The sequence below is a fragment of the Sinohyriopsis cumingii genome, chromosome 1 (genome assembly GCF_028554795.1).
Source record: "Sinohyriopsis cumingii isolate HCF-2022 chromosome 1, ASM2855479v2, whole genome shotgun sequence".
NCBI lineage: Eukaryota > Metazoa > Mollusca > Bivalvia > Unionida > Unionidae > Sinohyriopsis > Sinohyriopsis cumingii.
The window spans coordinates 150,604,729-150,632,700 of NC_142961.1; the positions used below are offsets into that span (position 1 = coordinate 150,604,729).

Sequence of the window (27,972 nt, forward strand, 5' to 3'; positions counted from 1 at the left end):
CTTGGTTTATGGTCAGTACATGATAAAGATGAGTACCCTTTCCAAGCACAAAACTGAGTTACTGTAATTATCTATCCAACTTTGTCCAGTCTTAACCTTTTCAGTCAGGTCTACATTTAACCAATAAAATGGGGTCTATAATTTAAGTAAAAAATCTATAAATATGATTAGGATAAAAATGAAGTCTTACTTAGATTTGCCAAAGAACTATCCCAAGTCTAGACTTAAAGGATGGTTGCTGCTGAGAGCAATAAAACCCATTTGATGCATTTTTTTGCACTATATTTATGTCTACCATTTTGGCAGAATGTATTAGATAGTGACCCTGTCTATCAGGTACATTTTCCATGTGATACAGTAATTCTGCAGCACATTCTGTCATCATCAAACTTGTGGATAGCTTGCATTTGTGATAAGGAAGAACCATATCAATTTTAAGGTACAAAGGTCAAGGTCACTGACTGATAGAGGAGTAAATTAATTTTGCAAAGTAATTAAATTCTACATCAGACAGAGTAACAAAACTTTGGTTAAAGAAAACCCATATTCAATTCAGGGTAAAAGGTCAAGGTCACTGTGACTGAAAGAAGAAAACTAGTTTCTACACAATAACTTCTCTGCCATTTACAGTTACCAAAATTGTGTGCATGGCTTGCAATTTGAATAAGAAATAACCCTATAAATTTGGGAGTAAAAAGGTCAACTGTCAAGGTCACTGTGACTGAAAGAAGAACACTAGTGTCTGTACAGTAACTGAGCTTTTGCATCACAGACCTCAACAAAATGTGGTGGGTGGAATGCACCTGCAGTAAGGAAAAAGCCTGTTGATTTTGGGATCAAAAGATAGAAAGGTCACAGTCACTGTAAGAAGGAATATAGATTTTGCTTGCTAACTCTAGTTCTAGGTCATAAACCTTGACTAATTTGTGGATAATTTGCCTTCCTGTAAGGGAGAACCCTATTGATTTTGGGATCAAAGGTCAGGGTTATTGTGCATAATAGCTTGTATTCTAGAAAGTTTCTTGACCAGACCTTGTGGATGGTTTGTACTCTGGATTACAAAGTAGCCAAGAGAGAATCAGAGTTGTAGAAGTCAGAGGTCATGGTCATAGTAAGCCTGATAAGAAAATCATAGTTTCTGAACAGTAACTTTAGAACAAGACTACATATCTTGACGGAATGTTGAGGCTGCAGAAACCCATAGGTTATTGATTTCTTGGGTCAACCATACTCTGCTAGTTCTTACATAGAAGACTCTTAAAGATGGGTTAGATATATAGTGTGCTGTTCACTCTAGTCTTATTTTGCATTGCTCTTGGACCAAAGATGGGTTAGACAGATAATGTGCTGTTCACTATAGTCTTGTTTTGCATTGCTCTTGGATCAAAGATGGCTTAGACAGATAATGTGCTGTTCACTATAGTCTTGTTTTGCATTGCTCTTGGATCAAAGATGGGTTAGACAGATAATGTGCTGTTCACTCTAGTCTTGTTTTGTATTGCTCTTGGACCAAAGATGGGTTAGACAGATAATGTGCTGTTCACTCTAGTCTTGTTTTGCATTGCTCTTGGACCAAAGATGGCTTAGACATATAATGTGCTGTTCACTATAGTCTTGTTTTGCATTGGTCTTGGACCAAAGATGGGTTAGACAGATAATGTGCTGTTCACTATAGTCTTGTTTTGCATTGCTCTTGGACCAAAGATGGCTTAGACATATAATGTGCTGTTCACTATAGTCTTGTTTTGCATTGGTCTTGGACCAAAGATGGGTTAGACAGATAATGTGCTGTTCACTATAGTCTTGTTTTGCATTGCTCTTGGACCAAAGATGGGTTAGACATATAATGTGCTGTTCACTATAGTCTTGTTTTGCATTGCTCTTGGACCAAAGATGGGTTAGACAGATAATGTGCTGTTCACTATAGTCTTGTTTTGCATTGCTCTTGGACCAAACAATCTGATAACAGAGAAATTCATAAGTTCCTGTGCATTTTATTATACTTGGCTCTGCAAAATATGTGTTTCAGCATCTAAATGCTTACTATAATCATACATAAATGGGCAGACCATCCAATTTTCTGGACATCTTATTTAAAAAGAAAATGTAATAATTTTAAATAGTACATGAATTATCTGGACACCAAAAAAGATTTTGTTTTCTAAGCTGCTGAAAAAATAATTCAAGATGGAACACAATATAAGCAATGCTTTAGTTAATAGCAATTGAATAATCAACATGCTGACCATGAAACCAGAGCCAATGGGGGAGGGGGGGGAACAACCGATGATATATCTCCATGGGCCAGGGCCCATAAGGGGGCCCAGGTTGAATAACAGTTTTAAATTTTATAAATTTTATAAATTATAATAGTATTCTAAATACAGTGAAAAGCTGCATTAAATGTTGTAATTAAAAAGTAGTCAAATTTTGGAGACTAAGAACAGGTATGAACTGGCCCACTGTCCTCTGTTTTACCAGAAGAATCAATGATAAAAATTATGTTGTTATTGATTAACTGATAAATTATGTAAATCATTGCTGACTCACCTCTATCTAAATAAACTACTGCTATGCATCTTTTGATGCGATAAACAATGTGCTTTTCTTTTATCACCGATAAGAGTTCGCTGACAAAGGCTTTGTCGGCAAACTCTAATCAGCATTGTCACAAAGCTACATTGTAGTATTCATCGCTGTCACACCTGATGTCTTAAAATAGATTTAGATTTGTGTGGACTGCAGTGTCTGGCTGACCTAAAGTCAGTATCATAGACGACGTATTAGTATGTGTAACTGTGCAGTGTCAGCTTGTATTTCAATATTTTAATCAAGTAACAAAGATAATAGGTATGTTGTAATTTAAAATTTTAATTATGTATTCAACATAGTTTTAATTATTTAGAAATGGATTATCATCATAAGTCAGGAGCACAAAAAAGGAAAGAATGGGAAGCACAAGAGAGATCTGCAAGGAAAGGCCAAATTACTTTTGACAGTATGGGATTTTTGGTAAATAAAGGGAATGAAAAAAATGACCTGCAAGCTTCAGTTGAACCTCTAAAGGCTGATGTTGAGGAACAAGATATTGTAGCATCATCTGACGGTTCAGGTGCATTAGAAAAAATAGCAAAAATAGTCAATCTGCTACGGGGCTCCACTTAACAACTACATGCAACATGTGTGAACCATCATCTGTAAATGTAACATGTCAGAAATCTACAGTCACTTCCAAGCCACAGGACTATGATATAGGTCAACTGGAAACACTAATCCCAACACCAGATCAAATACAAGAGGCATTTATTCATGGTGCCCTAAAGAATTTCCTGATAATGTAGACGGTCATGCATTTCCTTGTTCAGTTGTTCAATCTTTCAGTGTATGCTTAAAAATGGTGAGGCAGTGCCTAGAGATTGGCTGGTATGGAGCCCACAGAAAAAAGCACTTTTTTGCTTTCCCTGCTGATTATTTACAAAGCTTTCTTCAACAGCTAAATCAGCATTAGCATCTCTGTCAGACGTAGTGTATTTTATGTAATTTTGGACTGCATCGTTGCCAATATTTTGACACAGTACAAAGTTATTAGGGAGATTAGTGAGAAATTTGAATCTGTGTAATAAATGTCAATTATTGTTAATTAGTAATAATAATAATAATAATAATAACTTGATTCGTACCTTCAGGTCTTCAATCTACATAATCTATATAACTATATAATACACAGCACAAAATGTAAAATGTGTTGTAACTCAAACAAATCCCTTTGCCATGTCATCCAACACCTCCTTTCTTGTGCAGTCCATCTTCCACATCACTCTGCAACCGTTTAGTAAATGTTCCACAGTTTCTTCTTCCTCCTGACACAATCTGCATGCTCGCTCTTCCTCTGTTTTCCAGTAATGGTTAGCCCGTTTTTCATTACCACACCTAAATCATGCCATGGTTCTCATCGTCACTTTATTTCTTCCATCCAGGTATCTTGGTCTCCCCATTATTCTTATTTCTTCATAGTGACTGTTGTATCATGGATCTTTTATATGCTCATATCATTCTTGACCTTGTATGAGAATATACAATATGAGAATATCATTTTCCTCCATCAGTCTTACCATGTTCTTTCCTCTTCTTCTAAGACTGTTTACTTCTTTCATAGTAGAGCCTCCTTTGCTTTTCCCATTTAGTTTCTCTTTTGCCCTGCTCAGTCTTCTTCTTCTTCCAACACTCTGCTGGAATTCTTCCTTCTTGATTGGCAAGCTTCATTTTGTATTTTTGTGCTCTTCTTCTTGCTTTCACCTTTATTTTATTTCTTTTGGTTTCTTCCAACACTATGTATGAAGGTGTGTTTCTATCCAGGTTTAGTATCGACGTGAAATACTTAGTTTGCACCCTCTCTACCAGTACATGCTGTCCCAGCCCCAGATTTGAGATTCAAACATCAGGATGCTTCTTACAAGCAAATCAAACAGTAATTTGGAAACATCCAGTCAACTTTTTTTCTCCAATACTCCACACTTGTCCCGATGCCACTACTTCTTTTTTGACTGCATATTTGAAGTATGAATCTGATCCTACATTACACTTAAATAATTATTGTTAATTTTGTTGTTATTTATTTTTGTCTTCTAACAGAAATAGATAATTGTTGAATTCCACAAAGTCAGCTTATATGTATAATTTGAAGTTTGTCAAGAAGTGAAAAAAAAAGAGAAAAAGAATTTTTTTATTTGAACAAGAACTTGGAGAGGCTCGGGTGTTTCTTACCCCAGGGCCCATGATCGCTTTCTATGTCCCTGCATGAAACTGCTTTGATTACCTTAATTATCAGATGGATTAATTAAAGGTGTTGTCAATAGGCAGCAATAAAAACAGCTGACATGTTTCACAACTAATCATCAAGCAGATCCCTAAACAAAGCAAGCTGCAAGCTTGTGAAAGAGAATGATAAAGAAAAAACAATGTTTTATCTTGAGACAAAATTGGCAGAATTACTTTGATAAGTGTAAATTCAAGGGTTGTCAACATTATATGAAGCCAACATATGTTTGCAGGCTTCTTTTATATTTTACCAATGTAGAGTGTAGGCAGGCAGACAAAGCAGTCATGCACATTCATTCCAAATCTCACTAGAGTGGATTAATTTATGTGATATGAATTGTTTAAATAATTATTCAAGTTATTATCTTGGTTTTCCCTTTTCCAGTAAACTTAAGTGGGTTGACATTTAATTCTGTTAAAGTGGACAGCATCTACACACATCTTCACAATTTCCTGTATTCTCAGTTTTATTCAGTGGCATATTTTCCAATGGTAACCTCATTTTGGATGTAGTTGGTTCAGTCTTCATATCTATAATTGGAATTAAAATAATGGTATTCTGCAATTAAATTCCTGAATGAGACTAAGTGATTTGGCTCCATTAAATATTTAGGTCAATGTCGACCATATTTGAAGTTTTAGTGTAGAGATCACTTCAAACCTTTTTGAATAAAAATGTGGATTAGCATACAGATTTTCAGAGGTATGATAATATGAATAGATGTATGTTATTTCAGTGATACATTCTTTTGTTAAAGAATAGCTTCATGTTGTCAGAGAATATGGATGTTAGAACTAGATTATAATTTTAGACAAATTTTCCACCCAGTCTTAAAACAGCAGTACATGTACCTGGTAAAGAGACTGTCACAATTTACAAACAAAAAGAAAAGCTAGCAATTGAAATACATCTAAAAGTCTTTATCTGCGAAAGGAAATTGAAATGTTATCATGTAGGTGTTCTTTATTGGCAGGCAGGGATATAATGCAGCCTGGTTTAACTTGCCATGCTTATTAATTCACAGTCAGGATAACAAGATCTTACATATCTGGACAATATTCAGGAAACTTGATAGTTTTTATTAGTACACAAATTATTCAGATAAAAAGAAGAGTAATTAATGTTAGTATCTGGATATTTTGGTCAATGACCTTATTTCAAATCACAGAGAAAAGTATAGGAAAATTTACCCTGTCACCATGTATCCTTCAGAGTATAGGACAAGTTACTCTGTCACAATGTATTCTTAAGATTATAATACAAGTTACTGTCATCACATATTAAGAGTATAGGACAAGTTACTCTGTTATCATGTATTCTTAGGAGTATAGGACAAGTTACTGTCATCATGTATTCTTAAGAGTATAGGTCAAGTTACTCTGTCATCATGTATTCTTAAGAGTATAGGACAAGCTACTGTCATCATGTATTCTTAAGAGAATAGAAAAAATTACTGTCACGACATAACCTTAAGAGTATACAAAAAGTTACTGTCACCATGTATCCTTAAGAGAATCAGAAAAGTTTATATATATATATATATATATATATATATATATATATATATATATATATATATATATATATATATATATATATATATGTAACATTGCCCTCTTATAAAGAGGGGTGGTTAATTTAATTGGGTTTGGCTGCATTATCCAGAGGATGACCTCCCTCGATATTATAACCCAGCGGGAGTGAAAGAAGAATGGAATTTCAACAGAGAACTGAGCAAGAATACTGGGGAGAAATAAACAATACAAGACCCCTTTGACAAGAAAATAACAAATTTAATCAGAAGAAATTAAAACGGTAATTCAAATTCAAGTTAGAATATATAAGTAGAATTTAACAGGTGTGTCCAATTTGGATTTATTACATCATCATAACGAGAGGTGTAAAGAGCTCAATGTCCATGATTGATTGCATCACCTTCATTCTCTTTGACAGTATATCTATGTCTCCTAGTTCATCCTTCCAAACTCTAGGTTCTGCCCCTTCATGGACTTTCTGCTCCTTTTATTCTGACCTCGTCCTTCTTTCTCTCTTTTCCCCGTACTCCTGTCTTCGGACTGTCTAATCCTTCTCTCCGAAAGCTGTTTCTTAAAGGACAAATTTAACCCATAAGACTGTATACTTTCTTTTCAGAGGCACATACTACAATTCACTTAATTGTTATTCAGAGCCTGTGGCTATCCACACACCGAGTAAATTCTGACTTAGTACGGTAAGACATTGACCTCGCTTTCCAGCGGCAAGTCTTACTACTAAGTATTACCGTATTAATTTACATATGCTACTACATGTTCAATCACTATTGCATAAAATTCAAAAGAAATGTAACTCATGGCATTCCTTAACTACAAGATTATCCAAGCATTACAAAATCTGATATAATTAGGTAATTATCGTTAACTCACAATGATCTGTATCGTCCTAACAACAAAGGAAGTTATTTCATATAACCATATGAAATCTTGCACATATGAACATTTGGATTGCATGCAATCAATTCTACCAATGAACTAATAACTGTATAATTAAAAAGCTAAATTGCTTATAAATTCGATCATCAACACTTTCAATGAAATTGAATAAAATATATCTCATACTAACTCTGGTGTCAACATATTTTCATGAAATTGAATAAAGCAAGTTGCATAGTATAGAAACCTAGTCATAGCAAAGTCATTTGCATAAAACAAGCAGTCAAATAATAGAATATTACATAAAACTAAAATTGTGTACCTTGTCACTGGTTTTCTTTCAGGACTTGGGCGTCCTAGCACTAAACATGCCTTTCTTTTTACACGATGACCAACTGGTCCCTTTTCTTGTTTCACGAGGAACGCACTAATCTTAGGCTTCCACGGAGTTGAGACAAAGTTTCCTCTTCTAGGAAGTTTCCAGACTAAAGAATTTACACTAGGGTCATCACTTTAAAGTCAGATTGCTCGAAAGTGTACACCCTAATTTATTCTACCCAATCGTAGGCAAGGGTCCCTAATCTTTCCCAAAGAAGTAATTTCTTTCATCAGATTTAGACAGCTCAGAATCTGTGTACGACAGTGCATGACAATTTTCCCTTTGAAAATATGATAAGTGGACATAGGTTCCTACCAAGTGGTTAGGGTTGGTAGCTCAAATGTTTACTTCTAACTAAAGACCGTTTTAAGATACCCTGGTCAATTTCACTGGGTCGGAAATATTGTTCCTTTGAAGTTTACACTGACATGGGGGGAGATGAACGATGAAAGTTCAAAGTGACCTTTCACAAAGACTTCTCTGGCTTAACTGTGATAACTTAAAGGGGTAAATGCATTCAACTTTAAATTTTCTGTACTTTAAAATATGACACTTCACAATATATATACATATATATAATGCACAAATGTCATTGTAGAAGGCATAATGAAAGATTGGCCAGTTGGTGTGAAAACTTCATAGGTGTATTACACTTGGATATTGCAGTTCCAGGTCAAATGGATATCAAGACAAGGTTGTGGCACTGAAATTGCAAGTTTTGTAACTTGCACACATACCCCCACACACACACACACATTCCCTTTCTAGCTGAATAACATGGAGAGCTTTCCATTTTTCTGAGGGTCAAAAGTTACGACCTTTAGTTCGAGTAGTTAAGATTTTGACTTGGTTTATGCATAACAATATTATGTCCAGTCACTACAGGTCAAGGTCTACATTTGCAATATGTATAGTTGAACAGGGAGATCAGTGATTCTTCTGGTGAACACTTTGATTGCTTCCTTTCTGTTTCATAATTTCCTTCCAAATATGCTTTGTAATTTTAATTTTCAAGCTTGTATATTCCATATAATCTGTGTGCCCTGAAAGTAAAAGCTTATAGTATTTCCTAGCTGCCAATAATCATATCATTTCTTTTTGTCTCGGATTCGGCCAATGTGGATATGTGAGAAAGCTTGCCAGTAGCTTCTCGAGGGTCGGTGGTTCTTTCCGGGGATTTCCCGGTTTCTTCCTCCACCATTAATACTGGCCGCCATGTATAGCCTATCGCATGCTGAAAAATGGCGTTAAACCCTACAACAACAACATCATTTCTTTTCTGCATGTAATATGTTAGATTCCCCACTTGATTTTTTTTTTGTAAGAGATATACCACTACTTCCTAAAAACAGACCAGGTCCTGCCGAGTATGATGTTTCAGCTTGAATCATTACACAAATCAGCTGATCTGTTAACACTATATGATAAAAAGATAAAATCTTTTAATTTACTAATTTATTTGATTGATTATTTATATATTATGAAGTATTTAAAATCTTACACGGGTGCATTGAATGGCAGAAATTGAAAACATCTTCCATGAAATGGACATCATCTTTCTCTTCCCTAAAATACTGTCAGTTACATTCATAACACATAAACAATTTGCTAGCACTTGCTGATTCTCATAAGGCAGACAATTGACTGAACAAGAAAAAACCTTACAGACAATTAATTCAACAAAAAAAATTTCACTTTTCTCTATTATAAAGGAGAGAATTTTGTGTTTAATAGACATTCAATGATACTCTGCTGCTTGCAGTTTTTGACATATGTATTTTGTTACATTTGGCATAAATTTCTTAGCTGATTTACATTTTACATTCAAGCCTGCTATATCAGGCACCTGTAACTGTTGTGACCTTCATCTAAAGGTCATTTACAATTAAGTCATATTTAAAAATATTTTAGTATGCATTTATGTACACATTAGGGCACCTGCTCATAATGTTCAGCTTGTCAGTCCCATGGGTGACCTCCTTTACAGAATGTTTTGACTGTATTTCTTATTGTATCTATAGGGAATCCACATATGACCTGTTGTACTTGTGGAAGCAAACTGGATGTCAGGGAAATGAAATTGCAGATAGACTACTGCAGACCTTTGACAGAGGAGTGGCTGAAATCTATCTACATTTTGAGAAGAGAGGGGAATTGGAAGAAAAGAAGCCAGGATTTCTGGTGACTGGATTATTTTGTCCACACTGCATATCTTTCAACTCACTCAGCTATTAATGGTTTAACACCTGTAAATGGAAGCTGTCATTGTGCAAATCTTGATTTTAATTGGATCTTTATCAATGTTTGCTTCTTTTGTAGAGGAGTATGGCAGACATGAAATGGAGTGTTGCCATCAGTCTGTCCATCTTCTGTTCTAATGCCCATCTCACTTTTGTTTCTGACTAATAACCCTCTTAATTATGACTGAATTTCAAGCAAATTTGGTATAGAGCTGTATATACCCAGTAGATAAGATCAAGCTTAAGTTTTGGTATGGAGCTGTATATACCCAGTAGATAAGATCAAGCTTAAGTTTGGTATAGAGCTGTATATACCCAGTAGATAAGATCAAGCAAATTTGGTATAGAGCTGTATATACCCAGTAGATAAGATCAAGCAAATTTGGTATAGAGCTGTATATACCCAGTAGATAAGATCAAGCTTAAGTTTTGGTATGGAGCTGTATATACCCAGTAGATAAGATCAAGCTTAAGTTTTGGTATGGAGCTGTATATACCCAGTAGATAAGATCAAGCAAATTTGGTATAGAGCTGTATATACCCAGTAGATAAGATCAAGCAAATTTGGTATAGAGCTGTATATACCCAGTAGATAAGATCAAGCTTAAGTTTGGTTCCAGTGTTGTACATACAATTCATAATTTAGCAGAGCTGTAGATCCCCACAAAAATCACACTTTCGTTTCTGCACAGTAACTATATCTATTTCATTTGGCTTGCAGCTTTATATTGAGAGCTTGTATAACTTTGAGAATCATTTGTTCAGCATCATCATTTCACAGAGTTATGGTCACAGATTGTTGAATTAGATCTGTTGTCACTTTGAGAATCATTTGTTCAACATCATCATTTCACAGAGTTGTTGTTGTTGTTGTTGTGGGGTTCAATGCCATTTTTCAGCACACGATAGGCTATACATGGCGGCCAGTATTAATGGTGAAGGAAGAACCCAGGAAAACCCTGGAAAGAACCACCAACCCATGAGAAGCTACTGGCAAGCTTTCTAACATACCCACATTGGCTGAATCTGAGACTCAAACCAGTGCAGACAGAGGTGAGATGGCAGTGACCATAACGGAGAGCGCTTTAGACCACTCGGCCACTCGAGGCCCCTTATTTCACAGAGTTATGGTCATAGATTGTTGAATGAGATCTGTTGTCACCTTGAGAATCATTTGTTCAGCATCATCATTTCACAGAGTTATGGTCACAGATTATTGAATGAGATCTGGTGTCACTTTGAGACTCATTTGTTCAGCATCATCATTTCAAAGAGTTATGGTCACAGATTGTTGAATGAGATCTGGTGTCACTTTGAGAATCATTGTTCAGCTTCATCATTTCACAGAGTTATTGTCACAGTCAGTGAATCAGAAAAAAGCTTTTAAAAATAATGTTATTTGTGATTGGTCACTGCAAATTTTCTGAAACTGAAGCTTAAGAGGTTTTTGATCCATTCCTGAATTTGCTAACATTTGTGTGTGTATTGTAAAGCAGCATGCACCAGTACAATCCATTCCTGAATTTGCTTACATTTGTGTGTGTATTGTAAAGCAGCATGCACCAGTACAATCCATCCATAAATTTGCTTACATTTGTGTGTGTATTGTAAAGCAGCACGCACCAGTACAATCCATCCATGAATTTGCTTACATTTGTGTGTGTATTGTAAAGCAGCATGCACCAGTACAATCCATCCATGAATTTGCTTACATATGTGTGTGTATTCTAAAGCAGCATGCACCAGTACAATCCATTCCTGAATTTGCTTACATTTGTGTGTGTATTGTAAAGCAGCATGCACCAGTACAATCAATCCATGAATTTGCTTACATATGTGTGTGTATTGTAAAGCAGCATGCACCAGTTCAATCCATTCCTGAATTTGCTTACATTTGTGTGTGTATTGTAAAGCAGCATGTACCAGTACAGTCCATCCATGCATTTGCTTACATATATGTGTGTATTGTAAAGCAGCATGTACCAGTACAATCCATTCCTGAATTTGCTTACATTTGTGTGTGTATTGTAAAGCAGCATGTACCAGTACAATCCATCCATGCATTTGCTTACATATGTGTGTGTATTGTAAAGCAGCATGTACCAGTACAATCCATTCCTGAATTTGCTTACATTTGTGTGTTTATTGTAAAGCAGCATGCACCAGTACAATCCATCCATGAATTTGCTTACATTTGTGTGTGTATTGTAAAGCAGCATGCACCAGTACAATCCATCCATGAATTTGCTTACATTTGTGTGTGTATTGTAAAGCAGCATGCACCAGTACAATCCATCCATGAATTTGCTTACATATGTGTGTGTATTGTAAAGCAGCATGTACCAGTACAATCCATCCATGCATTTGCTTACATATGTGTGTGTATTGTAAAGCAGCATGTACCAGTACAATCAATCCATGAATTTGCTTACATTTGTGTGTGTATTGTAAAGCAGCATGTACCAGTACAATCCATTCCTGAATTTGCTTATATATGTGTGTGTTGGAATAGATAAGTTTGAAAACTGATAACCATAACATGGACATAAGTATTGCATCATACATTTTGATTCTTACACTTGTGGTCAAACTAAAATATGCCCCAATATAACACAGTGAGAGATTTTTGGGCATTCTTCATGACATTTTGTTTAATAGACTATACTACCCCTGTTTAGCTTATGCTTTTGTAACAGTAACAAAATTGTCCCAAAAAATTATACAAAATATATATCATGCTCCTTCAGTTTAAAAGATATGTAATTTATATTTAAATATTCACATTATTTATATCCAAATAAAGTGCAATTTGTTTAAATCCCAAAATAATAATTTAGAATCCTGTGTTGTTTTTACTGCAAGTAAAATGACTTCTCCATTTGCATGAAAGGTTACTCTTTGTCAGGAAATGCATGTATACATCCTTCAGTTAGGCAGTATTTTGGTCTGCTCTTGCTTTGGATAATTGTTATGTTACATTCAAAGATCTGATACATCTGTTTACAAGGTTACAACTGGTTAAGAAACTTACAAGAGTAAATACCACTGTATTGTAAATTTTGACATAAATTAATTTTGTTAAATGAAACAATGAATGATGAAAATACACATCAAGCAGCACATAATACAAAAATTAATTCAAAACAACTGTGTTAATTAGTAAAGAGCATCAATTACCTTAATTGCCTAAGGAATAAAGATGGGTTATCATGATGGATGAATCTTAGTACATTTATGTAATTAGCAATTATCACCAACTCACCTTGAAACCAATCACATGCATCAAAACAGTCTTAGTCATTTGAGAGTCAGCAGGCTTGATTAAATGAGATAGTCGACTGGGCAGTTTCATAGCAAGCTTCATGATTATGGAGCTTGCGGTTTCAAACACCATCTAAGTCGTACCAAAAACTTGTAAAAATCATACTTGCAGCTGTCTCATTTGGCACTCACCATTAAGATGTTAGTGTTAGGACTGGTGGACCTGGTGTCAAGAAAATGTGTCTGGGTGGGATGTAATGCTACATATCCGTGGCATGATGCCCCAGGGCTTGACATCACTTTCAACTGCCACACTGCAGACATTATAGCAATATGACTAAAATTGTTAAAGCTACATTAAAAATCCAAAACACACATACACACACAAAGTTATGACAATAACATTTACAAAATTGATTCAAGTTTTGGATCATTATTTTGTTTTCAAGTAAGACCAGAAGAGCTAATGTGATCACCTGTTTCTCTTTTGGTTGGCATTTGGCATCCATTAATGCAAGTTTGTTAGCAATACTCTTCGAAAACTGCTGGAAGGATTGCCACTAAAACTTGAAGGATTGCCACTAAAACTTGATAAACACATTTCATCAAAGGTATCTTTTTGGGTTAAGAGAAAATGCCCATCAGCCATCCAATATGTCCACCATGGCAACTTCTGGAAAATCTTGATCTCACTACTACTCCAGAACACATGGTTGTATCGACATGGATTTCCCCAAAGACTTATTATTATGTGTAGATGGACCTAAATAAAATGGTGCCAGTCTGACATCCATTTTGGTTACCGCTGTTGCCATCTTGGAAATCTTGTTATTGCTACTCTTCTTGAATGGATGGTTGTATTCAAAAGGGGTTTTCACTAAGAAAAACATTTATGATGTCTAGTTGGACCTAAATGAAAATGGTGCCTCATAGACAGCCTATGTGACTACTATGGCGACCATCTTGTAAACCTTGTAGTGACCTCATCTCCTGAATGGATGTTGATATCTGTGTGGGGTTTTCACTAGAAGACATCTTATGATCTCTTGTTGTTCATAAATGAAAATGGTGCCTGTCTAACAACCATTATAAGCACCATCCTGAAAATCTTATTACTATATCTCCTGAACTTTTTATGATGTCTGGTTAGTCCTAAATGAAAATGGTGCCTGTAAGGGGGTTTTCTCTACACTACTTGATACGATGTATAGCTGGTTCAAAAAATGAAAATGGGACCATTCTGACATTTAATGTGGCCATCGTGGGGGCCGTCTTGTAAAGTTTGTTATCTTTACTTTTTATGAACAGACTTCATATGATGTCTAATTAGTACTGAATTAAAATAGTGCCTCTCAGGTATCCAATGTGGCGGCCAAAGTACATATCTTGAAAATGTTGGCACTCTTTTTGAATTGATGACTGTATCTACGTGGGGTTTTCACTAAAAGACTTATGTCTCCTTGGTACTAAGTGAAAATTGTGCCAGTTAGATCTACAACATAGCCAACAACACTTTTTATTGCTACTCCTCCTTAACAGATGGCCAAGACTATATTGGAATTTCACAAGACTTCTTACCATGTCTGGCTGGTACTAAGTGAAAATGATGCTGATTTGGCATGCAATGTGACTGGCATGGTGGCCACCTTGAAAATCCTTGTTTTTAGCTAGGTATCCAACATGATGGACATGGTATCCATCTTGAAAATCTTGTTGTCACTAGTCCTCTTTATGAGAAGGTTATATTTTCATGTGACCTTCCACAATTTGAAAAATCTTGTAAGAGCTACTTCTCCAGAAAAGATGGATTTATCTGCATTTATCTTTTTTTAAATACTGCTTTTTTGCAATGTATAAAATTGTTTCTGTATTAAAATGATGATGATACAGTCTCCAAAATGGCTGCATTGATGGCCATCATGAAAAACTTTGTATGTCTGTTTCTCCTGAATATACAATCTATTTGCCATTGGGTTTAACTAGAACACTGTAGCAATATGTAGCTAGTTTTAATAAAACCTTGTGATGATCTGACCGCCAACTATCCTGAAAATTGTATCATCACAACTCCACAAGCATGAATATTAGCATGATATAGGGTTGCCATGGTGACCACCAGCATATCCACACTTTTGGTAGTCTGCATTATGATTTTAAAATCAGCAATCTTGACTTACATTGTTAGCTGTACTGACTTTTAAGTACAAAATATAAATAAGTATGAATGGAGTTTATTTTGTATCTTTTAACCAAGTTTGTAGATATATCAGAAGAATACCTTGAATGAATCTTAAGTTGAACAAAAACTGTCTACAAATGGTTATCCATGACAAAATGCTTAAAAGAAGAACCAGTTAGATTTGGAGTACTACAGGGATCAGTCCCGGATCTACTCTTCCTAATTTTCATAAACAATCTGCCTCTGAGAATAGGCATCTATTTCTTCTACAGTCCTGTATATGACACCAATCAATCAGCTTTCAGATAGGATACAAATTAAACCAAAAGGTGTCCCTTGAGATAGTCTAACTTACCTGGTGTATGGAACAAAGGACATTAAAGTAAACACAGACAATATTGAAGTATTAATGATAATGAGAAAAAGGAGTGGTTCCTTGATTGATCCCCGTGGTTCTCCACATGTAACTGTTTCTTCTTTGGAAATAATTCCATATATTTTGACACAGTGTTTCCTCTTTGTTAAATACCTGTAGGACATAAATCAATCATATAGTCATGACATTGATTAGTGTTAAATAAGAATATCATAATCAACAAAGTCAAAAAGCTTTCCTAAAATCACCTGTTATGGATGTAATTCCCCCTGATCTATGTAGTAATCCATTTATTTATCATGGAGACCTCAATGTTACGGTTTTATGAGTGATAGCTTGACATGTCTGAGCCATGTTCAATGATCTTCTATCCATCATGCAGTGTTTACTCAAACATAAGAAAATAGATGTGTTACTACATTTGATATGTTGGAGTTTCACAAGAATATTAGAGAAGGATTCAATACTTAGCTCTTAATAAGAAGAAATGGTCTTATATTGTATTTCCAGAAATTCCTTTCAGCCAGTAGACGGTGAGTCAGTTGGAGGGACTCTGGTTTGTGGTAATTTAATGTAAGTCATGTACAGCTGCTTAGAATTAGCCTTCCTGGTGTAGACAGTACAATTACTATAAAGCAAATTTTACTTCCAGTATCACTTGAATTGTCTCTTGTTTCTTGCATTTCAGCTGGAATCATTTCTGCAGAGAGCATCCCTGTTTCTGGATGATGCTGGTTATTCTGGTGCCAGGCTAAAGATGTTGGAACAACATTTAAAAGTTTTGGTAAAACTTTATATTCTAGATTCCTGAAATTTAAATGTTCTCAAATTCTGAACCATTCACTATTATCTGTAAATATAGACAGGATGAGAATACTCATGCAAAAGGCAGTTATATGCTGACATCTACACCAGTAACTAGATGTAGTACCAAACATGAAACAGCTCCTAAAGTCTTTGACCTAAATGACACAGGCAATAAAATTAACACCCCTCCAGAGTGTCAGGCATTACACACTCCATAAATCATGACCACAGCAGTGATGACTTAAACTTTAATGATTTCTTCATGTGTGTACATCAAAAAACAATTAGGAACTTGGAGGCCCAAATTGAAGAATTAAAACTAGTTACATGCTATTAAGTCAGCACAGGGAAGGGTTCATAAGCAAGTAACCTCATGTGAAACAGCAATTCAGACAGACTCCCAAATAGCAACAGTATCAGATGCTCAGACACAGACAATCCCAGTACCAGCTAAAAGAAAATTTAAAATGACCATGCAAATAAAAACTGATACCCAAAGTAATCCTGCATTGCAAACAACAGTAACCCCCTCTTAGTCATGTGTCACACCTGCAACAGCAATAAGTGTACACCCATGGCCCTCAGCTAAGACAAGTCTGTTGCCTTCACCAACAACTGCATTTTCCAATTGCTCAGACAAATGTGTCAAAATCAACTTGAGTAGTTCACACAACTGAAACACCAATTTCAGCACCCCTTCCTCCAAGACATGTCTGAAATACAATCCAGAGTCGAACACATGACATCACAAGCCAGAAAAGATAGGACTCTAATAATTGGCTCCTCAATATTGAAAAGTATAATACCAAGGAGACTTTTTAAAACAGATTTACAGACTCTAAGAGGTGCAGAAATGAACAACATCATGGACAGAATAATGAACAGTGACCTAACCAAATACAACCAAATTATTATTTTAGTAGGTGGAAATGATGCCTCTGAGGGAAGGTCACTAAATCCAATCAGAACAGATTTTGAAAGTTTACTGTATGCTGTTAGGTATTGCAGCCCAAATACATGTAAAATAATGATATCAGGACTACCTCCTTGTGTGGACACCAAGGCGAAAGAAATCAATGATCTGATAATTGACCTGTGTGAAGACTTCAACCTACAGTACATTCCACAATACACATCTTTCTTTCTTCAGAACCAGGATGTCAATCTTAGTCTCTACCACAAAGACAAAATTCATTTAACCCTTTACCTCATGCAAGCGCCCTTGAACGCCTCTACTCCATTTGCATGGAAGCACCTTTTGATGCCTCTACTCCATTCACATGGAAGCACCTTTTGACACCTGCTGTAAACATCAGCCATTTTAAGCCAGTTTTTCGTTGTGCCACCTTAGGGGAAAACCCCCTATTAGATACTTTATTCATTTCTGCGAATGACAATTACGTCAGATCACGTGGTCACTGTTTATGCTCTGGTCGACATCTGCTATTTAAAGTAACTGGGTCGTATTCTCCACTCTCCAAAATGGCTGTCGCGGATTTCATTCAGTACTAACGAAATTTTCACGATTAGAATGACAACTATGAAAGATTCAATAACTTAGGTAAAGGCTCTGATATTGATGTAGGCAGCAATTAGTTTTTATAAATTATCAAATTCAGATGACTTAGTGATGTAGACGCAGATGAAAAACTTGTGAATTTCAAGTATGAGAAATGGCAGCTACGGTTGGTCACGCAGCCTCACTGACATGACGGTGAATGAGTTCTCTCAAGATTTTAAAGCACGTAAAAAATTCTTCCATGAAAAATAATTACACAGCTTATAATAACAATCGGACTTTACTCTTAAATTTTTCCATACATAATAGATGTGTACAAAAAATGTAAAATGGTTAAAATTGCTGCTAAACGTAACATACACTACATTGCTTAACAGTTAACAGGCAGGCCTATGCGTATGGAGTCGAATAGGTAACAGGTGTTCTATTTATAGCACACTGCACTTTGTTACTATGCTCTGTGAGGTAAAGGGTTAAGCAGAAAAAGAACCTCTCAACTACTGAGAAATATTAACATGTATGCCCCCATTTTCAGGCACTATAATGAAGAGTACTGTCTCTACTGTGGAGAAACTGGGCACATGACACAGATATGCCATCATGGCAAACAGATTGAGTGCTTCAGATGCCATAAATATGGACACAAACAAAGACTTTGTCCACCAATGTATTATACATATTAGGAAGCTGGCAAAGAGGAGAATGCCAATGCTTCATTTACAACAAATCTTAATGTACCTAGTGAGACTCTTGACTCTAACTATTCAATGGACACTATTGTAGATGCAAATGTAAATGGATTTTCAGGGTTTGTATGTGACTTTGAAGATGCTAATATATATGAACATTTAAATATAGAAGTAGGATGTAAGAATGATAAAAGTAGTATGGAGACAATCTCAGTCAGTACCCCATTGCAAGATGACATACATATAATTGATATGAAATTAAATACAAAAGGTTTTAACATAGGTCACTTAAATGTACAAGGTATAGTGGGAAAAATAGACTAGATTAAGTTAATGTTGTCTTCCAAGGAAAATAATATACATGTTTTAGGACTCACTGAAACCAAATTAAATGGTAACCACAATGATGATCTATTTCACTGTCAAGGCTACAATAAAACATTACGTAGGGACAGAGAGACAGTGGGGGGGGTCTTGTTGTATACATTAGGGAAGATGTAAATGTAGAAAGGCGACTTGACTTGGAGTCACATGAAATTGAGAGTATCTGAGTGGAAATTTTTCAAAATAATGCAAAATCATTCCTAGCTGGTTTCATTTATAGGCCACCTTCCTCCAAAGCAATTTGGAATGATAACTTTTTGAAACAAATGGAAAATGTTCTAGCACAGGAGAAAGAAACATATATACTCAGAGAGATAAATAAGGACCTTCTCAATACTCCAATAAGGAACAACTGGATGGAATTTATTGAATCATTAGGCCTAGACCAGCTGGTAAATGAGCCTACAAGGGTAACAGAATAATCGAGTACTCTTATTGATCACATTTATACCAACCTACCAGACAATGTGGCTTATGTTAATGTACCAAATGTTGGTCTTAGTGACCACTATCCTACTTTTTTGACAAGAAAGGTTAAATGCAATAAAAATAAGAAAAATACACACAAAACGATCACTTACAGATCGTTCAAAATTTTTAATGAAGAACAATTTCTCAATGACCTATATAAAGTTCCATGGAATATGATCCAAAATTTGGATGACATAGATGAAGCTCTGAGGGTGTGGACTGACTCATTCATGGATATAGTCTCTAAGCATGCACCACTGAAAGTACATCGAGTAAAGACTGAAATTCAACCTAATTGGCTTACTTCTAAAATCCTAGATGCTATGAAAACACGAGACCAATTCAAGGCTATGGGAAACCATGCACAATATAAAGTATGGAGAAATAAAGTAACAAGTATGATTAAAAGAGCTAAAAAAACTTATTATCAATCATTGTTTGAAAACAAAAAGAGCAACACAAACTCCGTTTGGAAAGTCTTCAGTGAACTCACTGGAGGAACACACAAAGATCAGACAAATAAAATTCACTCACTTATGGTAAATGACACCATAGTCACTGATGACACTGACATTAAAAATGTTTTCAATGATTTTTTTCACCGACATTACCACAAAGTTAAAAGAACCGGTGATAGAAAGCAACTTTAATGAACTGAAAAAGTTTTGCAGCAGAAAAATCGCTAAGGAGGTATGTTTCTCTATCCCACCAGTATCAATAAACTTTCTTAAAAAATTTCTCAGTGAACTTGATGCTAAGAAAGCTACAGGACTTGATCAGATTGGTCCATGACTCATTAAATCTTCTGCCTCTGCTATTGTAGATAGCATAACATTCATAATTAATTTAATTATTGCAACCTCATCTGTCCCCAAAATATGGAAAACTGCAAAAGTAATTCCTATTCACAAATCTGGTTCTAAGGATGATACTGATAACTACCAACCAATCTCAATACTACCAAACTTGTCAAAATTGATTGAAAAACATGTCCATGACTCATTCATGTCATATTTAACCAAACACTTGCTGTTACACCCTAATCAATCAGGCTTTAGACAGAAACATTCCTGTGAGACTGCCTTGATCTCCCTAACTGATAAATGGCTTCAAGCACTTGACCAAGGTAGAATAATAGGATCTGTATTTGTAGATTTCAGGAAAGCTTTTGACATGGTGGATCATGAAATCCTTTTGAAGAAACTGAAAATCTACCAGTGTGATGAAAGAACAATTAGATGGTTTACTTCTTACTTAAGTGAGAGAACACAACATGTTTTTCATAAATAATGTTCTGTCTGAACCTGGAACAATTACATATGGAGTACCACAAGGCTCAATTCTAGGTCCATTACTATTCATTTTATTTATTAATGATTTACCACTTTTGCTAAGAGACTATATCATCTACAGATCTCTATGCAGATGACACAACATTGTCAGATATTCAAAACACAAAGCAATTGAACTCGAAATTTCTTTACAGAATGCCCTAAACAAACTGGAAAACTGGTGCACATGCAATGGCATGGTGGTAAATACTGGTAAAACTAAAATATTACTTATCTCAACACGGCAAAGAAGGACTAATCTTGATAGTGATGAACTATGTCTGACATGGAAGGATAAAAATTTGCAAATGGTCTGTCATGATAGACTACTTGGTGTTCTGGTAGATAATAACCTATCATGGACTGAACATATCAAACATATCATTAAAAAAGTCAATTCAAGTTTATGGCTTCTCAGTAGGATAAGACATTTTCTCCCTGAAAGGCACAGAAAACTATTTTATAACAGTTACATGCAACCATATTTAGACTAATGCAGTATGGGTTAATTCAGATGATAAAAACATAGCAAAGCTGGCACATCTTCAAAAAAGAGCATTTGGGCTAATATCAATCCAGAAAGAAAGCAAGGAAAATTTAGCTGGTAAGTTAAAAATATTACGTATTAAAGACCGAATCTGTTTGAGAAAAGCCAAATTAATGTACAGGATATCCCATAATAGTGCTCCTGAATATTTACAATCACTATTCCAGTATAGGCTACCTGGTAATACTCCCCACCTGCGATCAATGCCTACCAAACAGTATAAAATTCCCAAACCAAATAAGGAGTTATTTAAAAAAAGTTTCCAATACTCTGGAACTCTGCTCTGGAATAGTATTCCAGTTGAGATTAGAAATGCCCGCTCTGTTTCCTTCTTCCAAACCCATTACATCCAGTGGCTTCAGAGATGCAGCTAAAATAAATAAATTCCTTTGTATGTGGGCCTCAAGGTAGATTAGTTCTTAGCTAATTGTGTTACCCTCTTTAAATAAGGTCATTATTATTATTATTATTATTACATTAAACTCATCTGATATGGAATTGGCCATGTACAAAGCAAAGATCCAGCCCTTCCATCACATGACAGTCCAACAGATCAGGGTCATTCTACTAAAGATTTCAATCAGATAGCATATAGACCTAATCTTCAGGTTCATAAGGTACTGTTAGATCGGGATCTATACTTTTCTCCATTAGTTACAAGTTATATAAAACCAATAACACTTCAATAATATTGTTTTTATTACTAAAAAATATTACTTACAAACTTAACCAAACTATTTATGTGCTTCCCTTTTTTAACATTGGCAGAAACAGGTTATTAGTTTACAGTCCATGATGTAAAGTTCAGTCCTAATTATGATGATTTTGTACTTCACTTACATGTATCTTGTGAACATGTGAATTGAAACATAAGAAAACATTCTTATTACCAAGTATGGTATGTTGGCAGAAATGGTTTCAGTATTCAGCACTTAAAAAGAGGGAATGGACTTACCTAGGATTACTGGGATTCTTTTCAGCCATTTAAGACATTCTTTTTCTGGTTTTGCTTGTGGCTATGCCCAGTTATGCCACAACCTTGCTTGTAGCACACCTTGGTATTGATATGTGGTGCACTGCTATGACTTCAGTTTAGACCACATTATAATGTGGCACACTATGTCATTGGCATAGACAATATAATGTGGTACACTGCTGTGACATTGGTCTGGACCACATAATGTGGCACACTTTATGTCATTGGCATATACCATATGATGTGGTACACTGATGCGACTTCAGCATAGACCACATTATAATGTGGTACACTATGTCATTGGTATAATATATATATATATATATATATATATATATATATATATATTTGGTACTCTGCTATGACTTCAGCATAAACCACATAATGTGGTGCAGTCTGATGTATATACCATATAATGTGATACACTGCTTTGACTTTAGCATTGACCATATTATAATGTAGTACACTGCTATGTCATTGGCATAGAAGATACAATGTGGTACACTGCTGTGGCTTTGGCATAGACTTTATTTTATCATGGTTCACTGTTATGGCTTTGGCAAATACAATATATTGTGGTACACTGCAACCTCAGTTTAATCATAGATTACTTTATAATGTGGCCCACTACTACAGCTTTTGGCATACTCTATATATATTATCTTGTGGTACATTGCTGTGGTTTTAGCATAGACTGTATATTATCATGTGGTATATAGCTGTGATTTTGGCATAGACTATGTATTATCATGTGGTACATAGCTGTGGTTTTGGCATAGACTATATATTATCATGTGGTACATAGCTGTGGTTTTGGCATAGACTATAGATTATCAGGTGGTACATTGCTGTGGTTTTGGCATAGACTATATATTATCATGTGGTATATAGCTGTGGTTTTGGCATAGACTATAGATTATCAGGTGGTACATTGCTGTGGTTTTGGCATAGACTATATATTATCATATGGTACATTGCTGTGGTTTTGGCATAGACTATTATCATGTGGTACAATGCTGTAATTTTGTCATAGGCCATTTTCTAATGAGAGATCAAGGTAATTCTTGTACTGAAATCGCTGATGTTGTACAGTTTGCAGACTCCATTTTTCATTGCATTCAATCGTCCTTTTTGACAAAGCTTTGTTTATTTGATATCTGCAATACCTTGTAGATATCATCGCTAGGCTTATCTTAGCATCTTTTATACATTTAATTTTTCTCTGAAAGAAAAATGTTATCTTTTAAGAGTTCCTTCATGATTTCCCATATCAAGTTTCTCTCTCTCTCCCCATTTGTTTCTTGAATCCTGAATTTTGCACTAGTGTAGGACTGTATCACACATTTTAATACTAATGTTAATTTTATTGGAAATCAAGGAAAAAACACTTTAACTGGTTAATTTTAATTCTTGGCATGTAATATAGGCACCTTCAAGTTACTATCACTCAGTACAAAGTAATTCATATAGGTATCTTTTCCTAGTGGGAGCTGCTTCATATAAATATACAGACATAACATCATTGACTTGTACCTAACAAATATATACATCACAGATATATACATCATAGACAAATAGATCACAGACATATACATCATAGACATCCACATCAAGACATGTACATCATAGATATATATATCACAGACATGTACATAATAGACATATATATCACAGATATATACACCACAAACATGTACATAATAGACATACACCATTGACATATATATCATAGACATATACATGACAGACATGTACATCATAGATATGTAGATCATAGACATAAACATCATAGACATCCACATCAAGACATGTACTTCATAGACATATACATCACAGACATGTATATCACAGACATGTACATCATAGACATATATATCAGATATATACATCACAGATATACACATCACAAACATGTACATAATAGACATGTACACCATAAACATATACATCACAGACATATTCATAACAGACATGTACACCATAGACATATGCATAATAGGTATGTACATCACAAACATATATATCATAGACATGTACATTACATATATATATATATATATATATATATATATATATATATATATATATATATATATATATATATATATATATATATATATATATCTTTGACATGTACATCACAGACATATACATTACAGACATACACAGCAGAGACATAAATCATAGATGTACACCACAGAAAGATCATAAACATGTACATCATAGACATATACATCACAGACATGCACATCATAAACAACTTAGCACAGTTTGTTGGAAAGTTATATCATCCTGTGTTATTGTTTCTCAGACCAATGGTGGTGCTGACGGTAATCCAGTCTTCTGGAGGAGGCTACTTCATTGCCAATACTCCATAGCCTGTGTCTGTGTTGATCTGCAGAGGACAGAGAAAGGGATTCAGATTCACCAGGAATTATGGGAGAAATGGAAACAGTAAGAGGAATTTACTTAGCATAAGAAGTTATTTTAACTCATTACCCCCTGGAGTTTTTGTCATTTTTTGCCTGAAATGCGAGTAGGAAACACATTTTGGGAGCTATTTCTGAATACATCCTAATACATCAACTTCCAAGAGATTTCCCATTAACCTAATGTCTAGTTGTGTTAGAAACATCATTTTTCATTGGTGATTTCACTCGCGCATGAGCAGAAGGGTAAAAGTTGGAGTTCTTTTTTTATTTTTTGCTTAATGAACCCATCATTTTCGTATGGAGACCACTCTTTATTCCAAATGCCCGTCCTATCCTACTTTTTGCAAAGGTTCACCTGTCTGTGTGCAGTTGAGACCAGTCTGCCTTAGATCTGAGGCCGAAAAGTCTAAAATATGGACACAAAATCATGTCCCAAAAAATTAGGTTTTTCCTCAGCAACTAGAACGTCCAAATTATTTGGTATCATTGTAGAGCTACATCTGCCTACCTTTCTATAATACCACCCACTTTAGTGTATCATACATGACCTTGATGCTACAGAGCTCGGCAGTAGGCTACTACTTCCTGCTGCGTAAACGTGGTGCCAGGGGTTAATGAGTTAACAAGGATTTTGGAAATTTTGTACAGATTGTCATGGAATGGCTAAATTTGTAATTTATGTGCAATGTCGACGCACAAGTGATTAAATATGCAAGGAATATTCAGATTTGGTGACCTCATCAAAATGCATCCATTAACAAGGAATTTGGATTTTTTTACAAATTGTCAAGGAATGGCTAAATTTGTAATTTATGTGCATTTTCAATGCACAAGTGATTAAATACGCAAGGAATATTCAAATTTGGTGACGTCATCAAAACGCACCCATTAACTCATTAACCCTTGGAGGTTTTTGTCAGTTTTTGCCTGAAATGTGAGTAGGAAACACATTTTGGGAACTATTTCTGAATACATCCTAATACATCAACTTCCAAGAGATTTCCCATTAACCTAATGCCTAGTTGTGTTAGAAGCATCATTTTTCATTGGCGATTTCACTCGCGCTTGAGCAGAAGGGTAAAAGTTGGAGGGGGTTTTTTTGGTGCTTTTTTTTTTGCTTATTGGACCCATCATTTTTTTATCGAGACCACTCTTTATTCCAAATGGCCATCTTATCCTACTTTTTGCAGTTGAGACTGGTCTGCCTTAGATCTGAGGCCAAAAGGTCTAAAAATCTGGACACAAAATCGTATTCCAACCATGAGCGAATTTTGGGTGGGGAAAAAATTGGGTAAAAAAAATTTGGTTTTTCCCTCTGTATTTTGTATTGCAACTAGAACGTCCAGATTATTTGGTATCATTGTAGAACTACATCTGTCTACCTTTCTATAATACCACCCACTTTAGTGTATACTTTAGTGTATCATACTTGACCTTGACGTTACAGAGCTTGGCAGTAGGCTACTACCTTCTGAAGCGTAAATGTCATGCCAGGGGTTAATGAGTTAATAGCAGAGAAAATTGTTTAGATTTTGTTGTCCTTGATTGAGATCACAGAAATAAGTCCCATAAAAATTGATCAGCTGCTAAAATGTGTTTTAAAATTGCTTATATCATTAGTGAACATTAAATGTATCAGTTTTTTATCTGAAAATAAAATTTGACAATTTTTATTTAAAAATAAGTGGTTTAAATTTGATAAGCAATTTAGCAATTACAGACATTAAGAGTTTTTAATTTTAGGTGTGAAAATCAATAGTACTTTGTTCCTCTTGTCTTTTTTGTGTTAGCTAAATCATTCATGACTGAACCCATCGGTAGAGGTAAGGTCAGAATTTGTTTACTACTCTGTGAGGGAAAAATCAGGAAAAACAAATTTTGCTTAGGATGCCGACAGTGTCCAACACCCAGTCACACCACTTGCAGTTTTAGTTTTGTGATGGATGCACAGCACATTGGCTCTAGAATAGTTGATCAAGCCTCACACAATAACCAGTACCAGACCATCAGCTTTGTTGATACTCTGTCTTGCCTTAATGAACACATGAGCAGATACTTCTGTGAGTTTGTAACTATTTTACAAGTGAAAAATATTGCTAACTTACATTTGAAGATGAATTCCAAGTATCTTCTTAGTTGAACCAACCTTCCAACTTCAAGTGAATCCAATCCAATTAATGACCAATCGTGTATCTGGAAATTATGTGTTTTATAAATAGAATATTGTGGCATGCATTGAGTGAAAGTTGTTGAGAACTGGTGAAGACACTTACACTGCTTCTTCCCATTATAAGTTTGCAACATGTATAAAAGTTGACTTCCTTTGTGACGTTTTCTGATCTAAAAACATGTATTCATTATACACAAAAGTAATGGATAATTGATGCACACAAGATATTAAGCAGTGTTGAAGTTGGCTGCTTGTTAAGGGTAGAAACTGCACAGAGATTTATACTCTCAGGTGCTAATCTGTATCAACTCAGCACAGGGATCAGTAAGTACCAAAGGTTTCCTCGGCACGGCTAATTTTTACCTCGTCAGGATGAGAGGATAAATGGTTTTCCTGAGCATTGTCAAGGTTGACCCTCAGTGCTATCTGAGAAGGACTCAGCATTAGCTTATGCCTCCAAGATTCATACTAGTGATGGGAATCAGTTATAAGTTCATAATTGATCATCGGTTCCACACAATGTACTGATAATCAATTATAATCGGTTACTACAAGAAAATTTTAATTTTTGTTGTTATAGAGTTATATCTTTGTTCAAGAGTTCAAAATGTTAATAAATGTAAAGGAGTAATCTTTTTTACATATATACTTTAACCTCATAAAAATATTACATTTTTTGTTGTGTATGTTATTTTTAATCTTCAACTTTGTTAAATGAAAGCAACTTTTTTTGGCTTATCACTTATATGCAACTGAAGGACTGTTCCAATCCCCCAGAACACTTTTATTTATATGTGATTTGTCTATTGTTTAAAGCATAGAGGGACATGCTTTTCTTGCTTGTCATTATTTACTAATACTATAATCCAAGCAGTTTAGATTTAAACTGAAAAAACCACCAATTAAAAAACACTTTCAAATTTTTTAACTGAACAGTTAATCAGTGAAATCATTTAATTATGT

At 35.0% G+C, this 27,972-nt stretch overlaps 1 protein-coding gene across 1 annotated transcript in view; it reads left to right on the forward strand.

Moving 5' to 3' along the window:
- LOC149808149 (TPR repeat-containing protein DDB_G0287407-like) overlaps positions 1 to 27,972 on the forward strand; it is a 131,406-nt gene that overhangs the window by 65,187 nt on the left and 38,247 nt on the right. Inside the window, exons 17-19 of the mRNA XM_089973878.1 lie at positions 9,649 to 9,808; positions 16,372 to 16,467; positions 24,719 to 24,861. Of these exons, the coding sequence (XP_089830004.1) occupies positions 9,649 to 9,808; positions 16,372 to 16,467; positions 24,719 to 24,861 (399 nt within the window). The remainder of the gene's footprint in view (positions 1 to 9,648; positions 9,809 to 16,371; positions 16,468 to 24,718; positions 24,862 to 27,972) is intronic.